This window comes from Pelophylax lessonae, assembly GCF_965119305.1.
Source record: "Pelophylax lessonae genome assembly, chromosome: 5".
NCBI classification, from domain to species: domain Eukaryota; kingdom Metazoa; phylum Chordata; class Amphibia; order Anura; family Ranidae; genus Pelophylax; species Pelophylax lessonae.
Window position 1 is genome coordinate 15773862 of NC_138772.1, and position 19318 is coordinate 15793179.

The 19318-nt window shown below is 43.1% G+C and overlaps 1 protein-coding gene across 1 annotated transcript in view; it reads left to right on the plus strand.

Moving 5' to 3' along the window:
* The window catches only part of LOC309555671 (uncharacterized protein), an 82164-nt gene that overhangs the window by 25638 nt on the left and 37208 nt on the right, over window positions 1-19318 (plus strand). The window contains exons 6-12 of the mRNA XM_082257702.1: window positions 55-180; window positions 644-766; window positions 854-976; window positions 9236-9358; window positions 10175-10297; window positions 10385-10507; window positions 15675-15800. Coding sequence (XP_082113828.1) covers window positions 55-180; window positions 644-766; window positions 854-976; window positions 9236-9358; window positions 10175-10297; window positions 10385-10507; window positions 15675-15800 — 867 coding nt within the window. The remainder of the gene's footprint in view (window positions 1-54; window positions 181-643; window positions 767-853; window positions 977-9235; window positions 9359-10174; window positions 10298-10384; window positions 10508-15674; window positions 15801-19318) is intronic.

Sequence of the window (19318 nt, forward strand, 5' to 3'; positions counted from 1 at the left end):
TTGAGGTTTGGGAATCAGACTGACTCATTGTAATACGTGTTGTGATATGGACAGATGTTGACGAGTGTGCGTTTGAGGAGAAATGCCGCCGGGAGTTGGGCAACCTGTGTGTGAACACTGAGGGGAGTTACCGCTGCAGCTGCCATGCTGGATTTCGAGAACTGGGACTCTCTTGTGTTGGTGAGTGACCCCCCCCCCCCCAACAGAGTTGGAAATTGTACTATGTATTTGTTCCAGGGACCTCCTGGCAGTAGTTGGCATCCTTCCACAGAAGCTGAACCTGTTATCTTCTTCTATAGATGGAGGAAGGATGGTGAGCAGGTCCAGGACAAGGGGGGTGGGCAGAGGGGTAACGTACCTTGGGTGCAGTGTTGATATGTGGATAGGGGTACGCTGGAAACGCTGGGGGGCCAGTTTGCCATCTTCACCCTGAGTACTTGATGACCTTGTCCTGGCATTGATGCTGAGGTCCATCAAATACCAAATTGTTTGTAGAGAATGGAGGAGCAGTATTGAACACAATGTTGCCCCTCATCCTTGAGTGCAATTATAATTGCATCATCTGGAGCAGTAAAAATTGTGGAAGAAAATTATAAATTTGTAGCATAATATATAACACTGTGTGCCTGCTGTTCCCTTACAGATGTAGACGAGTGTGCTGACAATCCATCCATATGTTCGGGGATTGGGGTCTGTGATAACACGGTTGGGAGTTATCGCTGTGGTTGTCCTGCCGGGTTTCGTGGTAATGGGACTTTCTGTGAAGGTGAGAGTGTCAGAGTCGTGGTGTGCTAGCTGTGTGTTTGTATGGATAATATTATACTATAATTCTAATGCCTTTATTATAAAACAGACGAGAACGAGTGTTCTTCTGGTAAAAATACCTGCGACACCAACGCTCGATGTGGAAATGTAATCGGATCTTATTTCTGCCAATGTTATCAGGGGTTCAATGGAGACGGTCACACCTGCTTCGGTAACAATAAAATACCTGTCCAGTCTGTACTGATCTATCCTCATTTCTACATCTTGTACCTCACCTGTCCTCACTCATCATCCTCTGCTTACCTTAGACATCACCTGTCCTCACTCATCATCCTCTACTTACCTTAGACATCACCTGTCCTCACTCATCATCCTCTACTTACCTTCGACATCACCTGTCCTCACATATCATCCTCTACTTACCTTAGACATCACCTGTCCTCACTTATCATCCTCTACTTACCTTAGACATCACCTGTCCTCACTCATCATCCTCTACTTACCTTAGACATCACCTGTCCTCACTTATCATCCTCTACTTACCTTAGACATCACCTGTCCTCTCTCATCATCCTCTACTTACCTTAGACATCACCTGTCCTCACTCATCATCCTCTACTTACCTTAGACATCACCTGTCCTCTCTCATCATCCTCTACTTACCTTAGACATCACCTGTCCTCACTTATCATCCTCTACTTACCTTAGACATCACCTGTCCTCTCTCATCATCCTCTTCTTACCTGAGACATCACCTGTCCTCACTCATCATCCTCTACTTACCTTAGACATCACCTGTTCTCACTTATCATCCTCTACTTACCTTAGACATCACCTGTCCTCACTCATCATCCTCTACTTACCTTAGACATCACCTGTTCTCACTTATCATCCTCTACTTACCTTAGACATCACCTGTCCTCACTTATCATCCTCTTCTTACCTTAGACATCACCTGTCCTCACTCATCATCCTCTACTTACCTTAGACATCACCTGTCCTCACTCATCATACTCTACTTACCTTAGCCATCACCTGTCCTCACTCATCATCCTCTACTTATCGTAGACATCACCTGTCCTCACTCATCATCCTCTACTTACCTTAGACATCACCTGTCCTCACTCATCCTCTACTTACCTTAGACATCACCTGTCCTCACTCATCATCCTCTACTTACCTTAGACATCACCTGTCCTCACTCATCCTCTACTTAACTTAGACATCACCTGTCCTCACTCATCATCCTCTACTTACCTTAGACATCACCTGTCCTCACTTATCATCCTCTACTTACCTTAGACATCACCTGTCCTCACTTATCATCCTCTACTTACCTTAGACATCACCCGTCCTCACTTATCGTCCTCTACTTATCATAGACATCACCTGTCCTCACTCATCATCCTCTACTTACCTTAGACATCACCTGTCCTCACTCATCATCCTCTACTTATCATAGACATCACCTGTCCTCACTCATCATCCTCTACTTACCTTAGACATCACCTGTCCTCACTTATCGTCCTCTACTTATCATAGACATCACCTGTCCTCACTCATCATCCTCTACTTACCTTAGACATCACCTGTCCTCACTCATCATCCTCTACTTATCATAGACATCACCTGTCCTCACTTATCATCCTCTACTTACCTTAGACATCACCTGTCCTCACTTATCATCCTTTACTTATCATAGACATCACCTGTCCTCACTTATCATCCTCTACTTACCTTACACATCACCTGTCCTCACTCATCATCCTCTACTTACCTTAGACATCACCTGTCCTCACTTATCATCCTCTACTTACCTTATACTTCACCTGTCCTCACTTATCATCCTCTACTTACCTTAGACATCACCTGTCCTCACTTATCATCCTCTACTTACCTTAGACGTTACCTGTCCTCACTTATCATCCTCTACTTACCTTAGATATCACCTGTCCTCACTTATCATCCTCTACTTACCTTAGACATCACCTGTCCTCACTTATCATCCTCTACTTACCTTAGACATCACCTGTCCTCACTTATCATCCTCTACTTACCTTAGACATCACCTGTCCTCACTCATCATTCTCTACTTACCTTAGACATCACCTGTCCTCACTCATCCTCTACTTACCTTAGACATCACCTGTCCTCACTCATCATCCTCTACTTATCATAGACATCACCTGTCCTCACTTATCATCCTCTACTTACCTTAGATATCACCTGTCCTCACTTATCATCCTCTACTTACCTTAGACATCACCTGTCCTCACTCATCATCCTCTACTTACCTTAGACATCACCTGTCCTCCCTCATCATCCTCTACTTATCATAGACATCACCTGTCCTCACTTATCATTCTCTACTTACCTTAGACATCACCTGTCCTCTCTCATCATCCTCTACTTACCTTAGACATCACCTGTCCTCACTCATCATCCTCTACTTACCTTAGACATCACCTGTCCTCACTCATCATCCTCTTCTTACCTTAGACATCACCCGTCCTCCCTCATCATCCTCTACTTTCCTTAGCCACCACCTGTCCTCACTTATCATCCTCTTCTTACCTTAGACATCACCTGTCCTCACTCATCATCCTCTACTTACCTTAGACGTTACCTGTCCTCCCTCATCATCCTCTACTTACCTTAGACGTTACCTGTCCTCACTTATCATCCTCTACTTACCTTAGACATCACCTGTCCTCACTTATCATCCACTACTTACCTTAGACATCACCTGTCCTCACTTATCATTCTCTACTTACCTTAGACATCACCTGTCCTCACTTATCATCCTCTACTTACCTTAGACATCACCTGTCCTCACTCATCATCCTCTACTTATCATAGACATCACCTGTCCTCACTCATCATCCTCTACTTACCTTAGACATCACCTGTCCTCACTTATCATCCTCTACTTACCTTAGACATCACCTGTCCTCACTTATCGTCCTCTACTTATCATAGACATCACCTGTCCTCACTCATCATCCTCTACTTACCTTAGACATCACCTGTCCTCACTCATCATCCTCTACTTATCATAGACATCACCTGTCCTCACTTATCATCCTCTACTTACCTTAGACATCACCTGTCCTCATTCATCATCCTCTACTTACCTTAGACATCACCTGTCCTCACTTATCATCCTCTACTTACCTTATACTTCACCTGTCCTCACTTATCATCCTCTACTTACCTTAGACATCACCTGTCCTCACTTATCATCCTCTACTTACCTTAGACGTTACCTGTCCTCACTTATCATCCTCTACTTACCTTAGATATCACCTGTCCTCACTTATCATCCTCTACTTACCTTAGACATCACCTGTCCTCACTTATCATCCTTTACTTACCTTAGACATCACCTGTCCTCACTCATCATTCTCTACTTACCTTAGACATCACCTGTCCTCACTCATCATCCTCTACTTACCTTAGACATCACCTGTCCTCACTTATCAACCTCTACTTACCTTAGACATCACCTGTCCTCACTCATCATCCTCTACTTACCTTAGACATCACCTGTCCTCACTCATCATCCTCTACTTATCATAGACATCACCTGTCCTCACTCATCATCCTCTACTTACCTTAGATATCACCTGTCCTCACTCATCATTCTCTACTTACCTTTGACATCACCTGTCCTCTCTCATCATCCTCTACTTACCTTTAGACATCACCTGTCCTCCCTCATCATCCTCTACTTATCATAGACATCACCTGTCCTCGCTTATCATCCTCTACTTATCATAGACATCACCTGTCCTCGCTTATCATTCTCTACTTACCTTAGACATCACCTGTCCTCTCTTATCATTCTCTACTTACCTTAGACATCACCTGTCCTCTCTCATCATCCTCTACTTACCTTAGACATCACCTGTCCTCACTCATCATCCTCTTCTTACCTTAGACATCACCCGTCCTCCCTCATCATCCTCTACTTTCCTTAGCCACCACCTGTCCTTACTTATCATCCTCTTCTTACCTTAGACATCACCTGTCCTCACTCATCATCCTCTACTTACCTTAGACGTTACCTGTCCTCCCTCATCATCCTCTACTTACCTTAGACGTTACCTGTCCTCACTTATCATCCTCTACTTACCTTAGACGTTACCTGTCCTCACTTATCATCCTCTACTTACCTTAGACATCACCTGTCCTCACTTATCATCCTCTACTTACCTTAGACATCACCTGTCCTCACTTATCATCCTCTACTTACCTTAGACATCACCTGTCCTAACTTATCATCCTCTACTTACCTTAGACATCACCTGTCCTCACTCATCATCCTCTACTTATCATAGACATCACCTGTCCTCATTCATCATCCTCTACTTACCTTAGACATCACCTGTCCTCACTCATCCTCTACTTACCTTAGACATCACCTGTCCTCACTTATCTTCTATCTGTCTACACCTCACCTGTCTGCATATTATCCTTTATCTTTCCTACACTTCACCGGTCTTCATGCATCGTTCTCTAGTTACCATACACCTCACCTGTTTTCAGTTGTTATCCTCTATCTATTCTACTCTTCATATGTCCTCACTCATCATCCTTTATTCATCTCACCGCCCACCTATTCTCATTTATCTTTCTCTATCCATCCCAACCTCATCTGTCTTCACTTATCATCTTCTATCAACCCCAAACCCCACCAGCCCTCATTAACCTCTATCCTCTCTATCTACCCACACCTCACCTAACCTCATTTCCTCTATCTACAGTATCTCACAAAAGTGAGTACCCCCCTCACATTTTTGTAAATATTTTATTCTATCTTTTCATGTGACAACACTGAAGAAATGATACTTTGCTACAATGTAAAGTAGTGAGTGTACAGCTTGTATAACAGTGTAAATTTTCTGTCCCCTCAAAATAACTCAACACACAGCCATTAATGTCTAAACCACTGGCAACAAAAGTGAGTACACCCCTAAGTCAAAATGTCCAAACTTGGGCCAAAGCGTCAATATGTTGTGTGGCTGCCATTATTTTTCAGCACTGCCTTAACCCTTTTGGGCATGGAGTTCACCAGAGCTTCACAGGTTGCCTCTGGAGTCCTCCTCCACTCCTCCATAATGACATCACGGAGCTGGTGAATGTTAGAGACCTTACGCTGCTCCACCTTCTGTTTGAGGATGCCCCACAGATGCTCAATAGGGTTTAGGTCTGGATATATGCTTGGCCAGCCCATTACCTTTATCCTCAGCTTCTTTAGCAAGGCAGTGGTCATCTTGGAGGTGTGTTTGGGGTCGTTATCATCTTGGAATACTGCCCTGCGGCCCAGTCTCTGAAGGGAGGGGATCATGCTCTGCTTCAGTATGTCACAGTACATGTTGGCATTCATGGTTCCCTCAATGAACTGTAGCTCCCCAGTGCCGGCAGCACTCATGCATCCCCAGACCATGACTCTCCCACCACCATGCTTGACTGTAGGCAAGACACACTTATCTTTGTACTTCTCACCTGGTTGCAGCCACACTTGACACCATCTGAACCAAATAAGTTTATCTTGGTCTCATCAGACCACAGGACATGGTTCCAGTAATCCATGTCCCTAGTCTTCTTTTCGTCAGCAAGTGGAACCTGTCCTGTTAAACCACTTTATGGTCTTGGCCACCGTGCTGCAGATCAGTTTCAGGGTCTTGGCAATCTTTATGTAAAGCAACAATTCTTTTTTTCAGATCCTCAGAGAGTTCTTTGCCATGACATTTTCATTAATGGTGTTGCCTGCGGTTTAGACATTAATGGCTGTGCGTTGAGTTATTTTGAGGGGACAGCAAATTTACACTGTTATACAAGCTGTACACTCACTACTTTACATTGTGGCAAAGTGTCATTTCTTCAGTGTTGTCACATGAAAAGATAGAATAAAATATTTACAAAAATGTGAGGGGTGTACTCAATTTTGTGATATACTGTAACCTAAAACTCACCTGTCCTCACTCATCAACCTCTATCTATCCCACACCACACCTGTTCTCACTTGTAATCATCTATCTATCCCACATCTTGCCTGTATTCACTCATAATCCTTTATTTATCCTACACTTCACCTGTATCCACTCATCATCCTCTATCTATCCAACACCTCACCTGTCTTTACTCATCATCCTCTATCTATCCAACACCTCACCTGTCTTTACTCATCATCCTCTATCTATCCAACACCTCACCTGTCCCCACTTATCTTTCTATTCAACTTCTTACCAGTCCTCACTTATCTTTATTTAATCACCCACATCACCTGTCCTCAACTATTACTCCACTGTCCACTCCCCATCTCACCTGTCCTTACTCATCCAACTCTTTCTACCCTATACCTCATACTCGTCATATTTCATCCATCCCACACCTCACACGTCCTCGCTCATGGTCTTCTATTCACCCACCGCTGCATATGTCCTACACCCTATCTGTCCTCACCCATTAACCTCTATCCACACCTCACCTGTCCTCACTCATCATCCTCTATCCAAATCTCACCTGTCCTCACTCATCATCCTCTATCCAAATCTCACCTGTCCTCACTCATCATCCTCTATCATTCCTACACTGCATCCATCCTCACCCATTAACCTATATCCACACCTCACCTGTCCTCACTCATCATCCTATATCGACATCTCACGTGTCCTCATTTATCATCCTCTGTCCATCCTCTATCCACACCTCACCCGTCCTCACTCATCATCCTCTATCCATCCTATACCCCATCTGTCCTCACCCATTAACCTCTATCCGCACCTCACCTGTCCTCACTCATCATCTTCTATTCATACCTCACCTGTCCTCACTCATCATCTTCTATGCACACCTCACCTCTTCTCACTCATTATCTTCAATCCACACCTCACCTGTCCTCACTCATCATCCTCTATCCATCCTACATCTCACCAGTCCTCATTCATCATCCTCTATCCACACCTCACCTGTCCTCACTCATCACCTTCTATCCAAACCTCACCTGTCCTCACTCATCATCCTCTATCCACACCTCACCTGTCCTCACTCATCACCTTCTATCCACACCTCACCTGTCCTCACTCATCATCCTCTATCCACACCTCACCTGTCCTCACTCATCACCTTCTATCCACACCTCACCTGTCCTCACTCATCATCTTCTATGCACACCTCACCTGTCCTCACTCATCATCTTCTATGCACACCTCACCTGTCCTCACTCATCATCTTCTATGCACACCTCACCTGTCCTCACTCATCATCCTATATCGACATCTCACCTGTCCTCACTCATCATCTTCTATGCACACCTCACCTGTCCTCACTCATCATCCTATATCGACATCTCACGTGTCCTCATTTATCATCCTCTGTCCATCCTCTATCCACACCTCACCCGTCCTCACTCATCATCCTCTATCCATCCTATACCCCATCTGTCCTCACCCATTAACCTCTATCCGCACCTCACCTGTCCTCACTCATCATCTTCTATTCATACCTCACCTGTCCTCACTCATCATCTTCTATGCACACCTCACCTCTTCTCACTCATTATCTTCAATCCACACCTCACCTGTCCTCACTCATCATCCTCTATCCATCCTACATCTCACCAGTCCTCATTCATCATCCTCTATCCACACCTCACCTGTCCTCACTCATCGCCTTCTATCCAAACCTCACCTGTCCTCACTCATCATCCTCTATCCACACCTCACCTGTCCTCACTCATCACCTTCTATCCACACCTCACCTGTCCTCACTCATCATCCTCTATCCACACCTCACCTGTCCTCACTCATCACCTTCTATCCACACCTCACCTGTCCTCACTCATCATCCTCTATCCACACCTCACCTGTCCTCACTCATCACCTTCTATCCACACCTCACCTGTCCTCACTCATCACCTTCTATCCACACCTCACCTGTCCTCACTCATCATCTTCTATGCACACCTCACCTGTCCTCACTCATCATCTTCTATGCACACCTCACCTGTCCTCACTCATCATCCTCTATCCACACCTCACCTGTCCTCACTCATCATCCTCTATCCACACCTCACCTGTCCTCACTCATCATCTTCTATGCACACCTCACCTGTCCTCACTCATCATCTTCTATGCACACCTCACCTGTCCTCACTCATCATCCTCTATCCACACCTCACCTGTCCTCACTCATCATCTTCTATGCACACCTCACCTGTCCTCACTCATCATCTTCTATGCACACCTCACCTGTCCTCACTCATCATCTTCTATGCACACCTCACCTGTCCTCACTCATCACGTTCTATCCACACCTCACCTGTCCTCACTCATCATCCTCTATCCACACCTCACCTGTCCTCACTCATCATCCTCTATCAATCTCACAACTATCATTCCTTCTCGCTCAGCTTCTACTCTTAATCTTTTCCAACTACTCATTCCTTCTATTTCTAATATTTCAGATATTGACGAGTGCTCTGTAAGTAACGGTGACTGTGAGCATCTGTGTGTGAACCAGGCTGGCAGCTTCCAGTGCCAGTGTCCCCCGGGGTATCAGCTGGAGGAAAATGGCAGGAATTGTACAGGTATGAGAAGATCTGGGTGGAAACCAATGAATGGCACTTTGTGGGGTTTTATGTTGAAACGGTGGGGAGGAAAACCCACGGAAACCTTCCTACCCCCTCTATTTTACAAGTCAATGCAATAAAATTATGGCCATCTAGTGGCCATAATGTGGGATATTCACTACATACACAAATCAGTAAAATACCGCACTATGGCCACTAGATAAAGATGATAATTATAGGCAGGGCTTTTTTTCTCAGAGAATAGGTGCAGGAACTCCCCCTTCTAAGTTACTTTGTGTCTCCACCCCTACCCACCTCTGAGCATTAACCCTTGGTTCCACCCATACCCACCTCCGAGCACTGACCCTTGGTTCCACCCCCTACCCAGCTTCTAGTACAGCCCCTTTTAGAAAATTTAGAGCCAAGTATAATTTTGTAGTAGAATGTATAGAATTTGGTTATGACAACATGAAAAGCAATAAAATAGAACCCCCCACAGCCAGTAGCAATAGACCCCCCCCCCAGCAGCAATAGACCCCCAGCAGCAGCAAACGATCTCCCAGCAGCCAGCATCAATAGACTCTCTAGCAGCCAGAAACTTTAGACCCCTCACTAAACAGTCGATTCCTTCCAGCAACAATTAACCCCCAGTATCAAAAGATACCAGCAACAATAGATTGCCATGCAAAAATATATGCCCTCCAGCAACAATAGATCCCCCAGCAGCCAGGGAATATTTTGGAACTAGAACATTTAATGATATAACCAGTTTTTAAAACACAGTTTGTATGTGGCTGTGCTAGTGTGTGATTGATTCTTGTTTTTTCTTGTCAGATATTAATGAATGTCAGAGTGAAAATGGCGGCTGTCAACAGATCTGCAGGAACACAGATGGATCATATGAATGTGCGTGTCGGATAGGCTTTCAGCTCCATGTGGACCTCCGTCAGTGTGCAGGTAGGGAATTGGGCTCTGTATTTACCAGTTATTGATCGAATGGCCAATCAGTGTTTGATATTGACGGTGTGACTTTCTTTTTCACAGACATTGATGAGTGTAAGATTGATAACGGGGGCTGTTCACACAACTGCAACAACACAGAAGGAGCATTCCAGTGTCTCTGCCCTCTTCATCAGGCCTTGGCCAAAGACCTGAAGACCTGCATCAGTGAGTATTTCAATCTAGTGTAGCACCCCTCTGGCACCTCAAAGGCAGGATAGCACATGCAGAGGCAGGGGTGGGCCAGCATTTTACCCAAGGGCTGAGTCCAATGGGGGGACTGAGATAAGATATTGGGCAACAGTCACTTTTGAAATTTTAAATTTTATTCCAGAACAGTTAGGGGACAAGGGTTAGGGGTCCCAGATACCGTAGCAGATTACTTACAGACCAGATCCAGATCAATGTCCAGCTTCAGTGCCAAAACCTTTAAGCCAACCCGGGAACACTGTAAGCACATTCCCGAATTTTAGTGCATCCTCAAAATTAGTCACCAGCTCCTTCTAGGAGATCAGTCTTTTTCCTGGCTCTCTCCATCATGGAGCCTCCCCTGGGTCTCCTCCTTGGCACAGCTTCCTCCACACCAGGCAGGACAGCTTCAGGACCACTTTAAGATACAAAGAGAGAAAAACAGACACCTCTGAGTAAAGACTGTAGCATTTAATGAGCAAGGTACATTAAAAACTTACATCAAAGTAAGTGAATGTAGTTGAGATGGGTCCTTCCGGCATCCATGTACAGTATGGGGCCACCGCTGATGGTCAGTAATCCTCTCTGTCCTTCCGGTTCCTGTCCCACAGGAAGTGGAGTGGTGTCACTGACTTCAGCTGACTTGAAAAAAGGAGCGCGCGCTGGTATTCCACCGCAGTGCGCATGCTCGAAAACGCGTCGTCATCACGCTGGAAGATCTTTGGACGGCAAGTGCGGCTCACCCTGCGTTCCACCCTGCGGTCTCAGCCTCAGTCACGACCTAGTGACACCACTCCACTTCCTGCGGGGCAGGAACCGGAATGACAGAGAGGATTACTGACCATCAGCGGTGGCCCCATACCGTACATGGATGCCGGAAGGACCCATCTCACCTACATTCACTTACTTTGATGTTACTCAGAGGCGCCTGTTTTTCTCTCTTTGTATCTTGCATGTTTGGAGATTGCTTCTGCTCCCCACTAGGCTGGCCCTGAGTGTATGGACTGTTCCTTGTCCCACAACAAAAGACTTTTAGGATAGCCTATATGGCTACCCCATGGACTAACTTTTAGTATAATGCTACTTGCTTGCGCCACCGTGTATCCACGTTTATCAGGACCACTTTAGCATGTTAGGCCTCATAACGGGCTATTGAGCTCCGTCCAGCAGCACCTCCCTAGGCCCTCAGCCCAGGGGAAGACAGCGCGCCCATGGCCTATCCCACATATGTATACCCTCCCCCAGCATGCACCAGTGGCATAAACATCCCTCTGGATTGGCTGAAGAAAATATAAATATTCATAACTTAGTTTTGTTTGTGAAGTCTCATACTATGACTGGTGCCATCTACTGGCGACAATGAAAAATCACAAGCCAACTTAAGCTTAGGGAAAAACCAGGTGAAAAACTATTCAATTAGTCTGAGCTAACTACAGCCCCAGCCAAAAAACTAAATTGACATAGTAGCCCCTGTTTAGGACAAGCGGGCCACACTGGGAAGGACAGAAACCTCAGAACCTTTGTCCATAGGGCTAGAACAGGGCTAGTAGGTCCTAGGCCTCAAAACGGGCTATTGAGCTCCATCCAGCAGCACCTCCCTAGGCCCTCAGCCCAGGGGAAGAGAGCACTCCCATGGCCTATCCCACGTATTTATACCCTCCCCCAGCATGCACCAGTGGCATAAACCTTCCTCTGGATTGGCTGAAGAAAATATAAATATTCATAATTTCGTTTTGTTTGTGAAGTCTCATACTATGACCGGTGCCATCTACTGGCGAAAATGAAAAATCACAAGCTAGAACAGGGCAAAGAACCCCAGGAGCTTGTGTGAGTACCTGTGCAAAACAAAATTAGAAAAATAAAAGGTAAAAAGTATTTGAAAGGTGTGTGCAATAAATGGGAATCCTGGTAAGGGTTGGAGCAGGAGCAAAGACTTCATAGTCTACATCAAACAAACAGAGAGGACCTCCAGATCTATATCAGTAAGTCCTAAAAAACAGAACAGGACCTCAGGATCAATATCAGTGAGACCCAGAGCAGAGACAGGAACCTCAGGAGCTATTTTAGTAGGTCCTAGTGCAGAGATAAGGATTCAAAATCTATATCAGTAAGTCCCAGACCAGAAACAAGAACCTCGGTATCTATATCAGTAAGTCCTGGAACTGGAGACAAAGACAGCAGGGTCTATATAAAGAAGTTCTAAAGAAGAGACAAGGACCTCAGGATCCATATCAGTAAGTCCTAGACTAAAGACAGAAGGATCACAAAATCTATCTCAGTAAGTCCTATAAAGTCCTATAAAAAAGGCAAGGACCTCATGCTCTATATCTGTAAGTCCTGTAATAGGGGCAAGGACTGTGGGATCTATATAAGCAAGTCCTAGAGCAGAGTCAAGAACCTCGTTACCTATATTAGTAAGTCACAACCCCAGAAAAAAGGACCCCAGGATCTAAATCAGTAAGTCCTATATCAGAGACAAGGACCTCAGTATCTATATCAGTAAGTGTAGGACAGAGACAAGAACCGCATTATCTGTTTCAGTAAATCCTAGACCTGAGACAAGGTCCTCGGGATTTATGTCAATAAGTCCCATAATGGAGACAAGAACCTTGGGATTTATATGAATACTTGCTAGGGCACAGACAAGGACCTCAGAATCTATATTAGTAAGTCCTATAACAAAGACAAGGACCTCACGATCTACAGTATGTTAGTAAGTACGATAATGGTGACAAGAACCTTAAAATCAGTAAGTCCTTGAGCAGACACATAGACCTCGGGTCTCTATATTAGTAAGTGCTAAAGCAGAGAAAAGAACCTCAGGATCTATATCAGTAAGTCCTAGAACAGAGACAAGGACCTAAGGACAAACATTAATATGTCCTATAACAGAAACAAGGACCTTGTGATCTTCATCAGTAAGTGCTAGGGCAAAGAGAAAGACCCTCAAACCTATTTTAGTAAATCTTAGACCTGGGACAAGGACCTCAGGATCTATATAACTAAGTCCTATAACAGAGGCAAGGACCTCAGGATCTATATCAGTAAGAGACAAAAAATGTGGAATCTATATTGGAAAGTCCTAGATCCAGCAAAAGAGCTTTGCAATAGACCTTGGGAACTGTATCCATAAGTGCTGGAGCTGAGACAAGGACCTCAGGATCTACAGTATATCAGTCATTAGTCCTTGAGCCAACCCAATTACCTTGAGATGGACCATGGGATCTATATCAATAAGTCCTGTAACAGAGGCAAGGACGTCGGAATCTATACTAGTAAGTGTTAGAGCAGAGACAATGACCTCAGGATCTATTTTCGTAAATCCTAGACCTGGCACAAAAACCATAGGTTCTATATAATTAAGTCCTATAACAGAGGCAAGGACCTCAGGATCTATATATATCAATAAGACCTATAACAGAGACAAAAAACATGGGATCTATATTGGAAAGTCCTAGATCAAGCATAAGAACCTTACAATTGACATTGGGAACTGTATCTGTAAGTGCTAGAGCAGAGCCAGGGACCTCAGGATCTACTGTACAGTATATAAGTAATTATTCCTAGAGCCAATTCAAGAACCGTGAGCTGAACCTTGGAATCTGTATGAATAAGTCCTGTAACAGAGACAAAAAACATGGGATCTATATTGGAAAGTCCTAGATCCAGCATAAGAACCTTGCAATTGGCATTGGAAACTGTATCTGTAAGTGCTAGAGCAGAGTCAGGGACCTCAGGATCTACTGTACTGTATATAAGTAATTATTCCTAGAGCCAATTCAAGAACCGTGAGATGGACCTTGGAATCTATATCAATAAGTCCTGTAACAGAGACAAGGACCGCAGGATCTATTTTAGTAAATTCTAGACCGGGGACAAGGACTTCAGGATCTATATCATTAAGTCCAATAACAGAGGCAAGGACCTAAGGATCTATATTAGTAAGACCTCTATCAGACACAAAAAGACTTGGAATCTACAGTATATTGAAAAGTCCTAGATCCAGCACAAGAACCTTGCAATTAGCCTTGGGAACTGTATCTGCAAGTGCTAGAGCAGAGCCAGGGACCTCAGGATCTACAGTACAGTATATAAGCAATTTATCCTAGAGCCAACCCAAGAACTGTGACATGAACCTTGGAATCTATATGAATAAGTCCTGTGACAGAGACAAGGACCCCAGGATCTATATCGGTAAGTGTTAGAGCAGAGGCAATAACCTCAGGATCTATTTTAGTAAATTCTAGACCTGGGACAAGGACTTCAGGATCTATATCAGTACAGTAAGACCTCTAACAGACACAAAAAGACTTGGAATCTACAGTATATCTACAAAAGTCCTAGAGCCAGCATAAGAACCTTGCAGTTGATCTTGGGAACTGGATCCATAAGTGCTAGAGCAGAGCCAGGGACCTCAGGATCTACTGTACAGTATATAAGCAATTTATCCTAGAGCCAACCCAAGAACCGTGAGATGAACCTTGGAATCTATATGAATAAGTCCTATTATAGAAACAAAGACCTCCGGATCTATACCAGTAAGTGTTAGGACAGAGACAATGACCTCAGGATTTATTTTAGTATACCCTAGACCTGGGACAAGGACCTCAGAATCTATATTATTAAGTCCTATAACAGAGACAAAAAACCTCAGGAGTCCTAGAGCCAACACAAGGACCTTGCAATGGACCTTGGTAACTGTATTTGCAAGTTCTAGAGCAGAGACAAGGATCTTGGGATCTATATCAGCAATTAGTTCTGGAGTCTTGATATGGACCTTGGGATCTGTACCAGTAAGTGCCAGAGTAGAGACAAGGACCTCAGGAATGTTAGGGCAGAGAAGATGACCTCAGGATCCATATCATTAAGTCCAATACCAGTGGCAAGGACCCCAGGATCCATATCAGTAAGACCTACAGTGCCTTCAAAAAGTATTCATACCCCTTGAAATTGTCCACATTTTGTCATATTACAACCAAAAAATGTAACTGGGCGCAGAACACTCAGTTCCACATTCATTTCACTATGCGGCAGAGCCAGGGTGAGTTTGCATCTATTCTATTTAGAACTAGCAGCTACCTTTTTGTTTCGTATTCTCCACCATAACCTTACAAATAACGGTTCTTTCCTCTGTCCTGTCTGGCAGACATCACATCATGTGACCAGAAAAATGGTGGATGCGAGCACACGTGCGTCGAGCGCCAGGAGGACGGCATTGAGTGCAGCTGCCGGGCTGGCTGGGTTCTAAGTAGTAACAGGAGGACCTGTGATGGTAAGAGGTGACATCCTTCACATCAGGGGTGACATGTACCAGAAATAATGTATATAAAGAACTGTCTGCATTATTAAGACACAACTTTTTTAGTTTTAGTTGGCATTCTGTCCCTCTTATATGTATTTTTTATGTGTTGTATTAAACTGCATCAGGTTATTGTTATTTTATATTATGTTTACTATGTGATTTGGCTTCTTCATCTGTCCCCCCCCTCCTGTTTACTGCTAGTTTGTTCAGTCCTTGATAGACCCTCCCTGTTTCTTCCATGTCCAGTTCTTCAGAGATGGAGCTGAGGAAAGCCATTGCGGTTGATTTACTAAAGACAACCTTTATTGGCACATGAAGATTTAACACTTGATGGTCGTGTATAGTGGGCACGACATCGCGCGGGGTCCGTTTCTTTTCCTGTCGCTCCATCTCCCTCGGCCGTCCAGCAGCAGGGGGGGGGGGTGGAAATGAAGAGCCCAAGCAGGGAAAGTGCTTCTGTCCAAAGCCGTGGTGGAACGCACGCCTCACTCGTGGAGCATAGTGATGTCGGGGGGCAGTAACGCGTTTTGGAGCAGTAAAGCTCCTTCGTCAGACTGATGACAAGGGAAAAAAGGACTCTGGGTGTCCTTCCTTTTTTCCCTTGTCATCAGTCTGACGAAGGAGCTTTACTGTGCATGCTCTGAAACTCGTTACGGCCCCCTGCCGTCACTGCGCTTCGTGAAGCATAGTGATGTGGGGGGGCGGTAACGCGTTTCGGAGCATGCCCAGTAAAGCTCCTTCGTCAGAGGAATGACAAGGGAAAAAAGGACTCTGGGTGTCCCTCCTTCCTTCCTTCCTTCCTTCCTTTTTCCCTTGTCATCGGTCTGACGAAGGAGCTTTACTGCGCATGCCCAAAAACTCGTTACCGCCCCCTGATGTCACTACGCTCCATGGAGCATAGTGATGTCGGGGGGGGTTTAGGTAACCCATTTCAGAGCATGTGCAGTAAAGCGCCTTGGTCAGACCCATGACAAGGGAAAAAAAACTCTGGGTGTCCTTCCTTCCTTTTTTCCCTTGTCATGGGTCTGACGAAGGAGCTTTACAGCGCATGCTCCGAAACACGTTGCGGCCCCCTGACATCACTACGCTCCATGGAGCATAGTGATGTCGGGGGGGGGGGGGCGGTAATGAGTTTTGGAGTATGCGCAGTAAAGCTCCTTCGCCAGACTGATGACAAGAGAAAAAAGGACTCTGGGTGTCCTTCCTCCCTTTTTTCCCCTTGTCATCGGTCTGACGAAGGAGCTTTACAGAGCATCCTCCGAAACACGTTTCGGCCCCCTGACGTCACTGCGCTCTGTGAAGCCCACGAGTGAGGAGTGCGTTCCTCTGCAGCCTCGGATGGAAGCACTTTCCCTGCTCAGGTTTTTCATTTCCACCACACCCCCCTCCCTTCTGCTGGATGACCGAGAGAGAAGCTACAGGGACAGGAACGGACCCCGCGTGATGTCGTTATGTGCCCGCGATACATGACCATTCTTCTTATCCTATTAGTTGGAGTTGCTTCTACTCTTCAGAAGAGCTGCCTGCCCCCATGTCAGCGTAGTACCCGATATATGACCACGGAAGGCCATCACCCTTCCTCCATTGAGGATTGGTCTCCCCAACAATTGTTTCTAAAAAGCAGGAGGGGGTCAGAGATCCCAAGGAGGGGACAAGGGAAACCACCCCCAACTCTGAGAAAAAAGGGGGGGACTTTACCGGATGCAGAGCGCGCAGTAAGTGGGCATATCAAGACAAAAAAAAATTATTATCTTAAAAAACATAGATTTATTAGATATATTGAAGTTAAAAGTCATAGACAAAAATCACACATATAATTACAGACACAGCCATAGGAAATTCAAAACCATCCATGAGTGGTGATGGTCTTCCAAATGGTCGGTCAAGAAGGTATGAGACTGACGCATTTCACAGAACTGTTGTGTTTTCCGAAGTGCTTCCTCAGAGACCCTTGACTTTTTAGCCAACACAGAAAATATGAGGAACTAAACCTCCAATGGCTTAGATAGGCAGTACCGTGTACACATGCAGTGCCATCTTAACCACTTAAGCCCAGGAGGATTTGGACCAGGCCCTATTTTGCGATTCGGCACTGCTTGACTGTAAACGGACAATTGTGCGGTCGTGCGACGCTGTACCCAAATGAAATTGACGTCCTTTTTTTCCACACAAACAGAGCTTTCTTTTGGTGGTATTTGATCACCTGTGCGATTTTAAATTTTTGTCATCATCATCATCATAATAATAATAATAATTATCATCATCATCATCACCAATCATAATATAAATAATAATAACAATCATCATCAACATAATAGAAATAATATTATTAATAATATTAATCATCATTATCATCTTCATCATAATAGAAATAATAATCATCATGATCATAATAGAAATAATAATCATCATGATCATAATAGAAATATTAATAATAATCATTATAATAGAAATTATAATAACAATATTAATAATCATCATCATCATAGAAATAATATTAATATAAATAAAAATATTAATAATATTAATCATCATCATAATAGAAATACTAATCATCATCATCTTAGAAATACTAATCATCATCATCATAATAGAAATAATAATAATCATCATTATAATAGAAATATTAATAATCATCATCAAAGAACTAATAATAATAATCGTCATCATCATCATGGAAATAATAATAATCATCATAGAAATAATAACAATCATTATCATCATAATAGAAATAATAATAATAATCATCATCAACATAATATAAATAATATTATTAATAATATTAATCATCATCATCATAATAGAAATAATAATATTTATCATCATAGAAATAATAATCATCATTATCATAATAGAAATATTACTAATAATCATTATAATGGAAATATTATTATTAATAATCATCATCATAATCATCATAGAAATAATCATCATCATTATCATAATAGAAATATTACTAATAATCATTATAATGGAAATATTATTATTAATAAAAATAATCATCATCATCATCATCATCATCATCATCATCATCATCATAGAAATAATAATAATAGAAATAATAATATTAATAATATTAATCATCATCATAATAGAAATACTAATCATCATCATCATAGAAATAATCATCATCATCATCATCATCATTATAGAAATAATAATAATCATCATCATAATAGAAATATTAATATTCATCATCAAAGAAATAATAATCATCATCATCATCATAGAAATAATAATAAGAACAATCATCATCAACATAATAGAAATAATAATCATCATCATCAGAATCCTAATAGAAATAGTAATAATAATAATAATAATAATTTGTCATTATCATGGAAATAATAATAATCATCATCATCATAGAAATAATAATAATAATAACAATCATCATCATAATCCTAATATAAATATTATTAATAATAATAATAATAATAATAACAATAATAATAGTCATCATCATCATAATAGAAATAAAAATAATA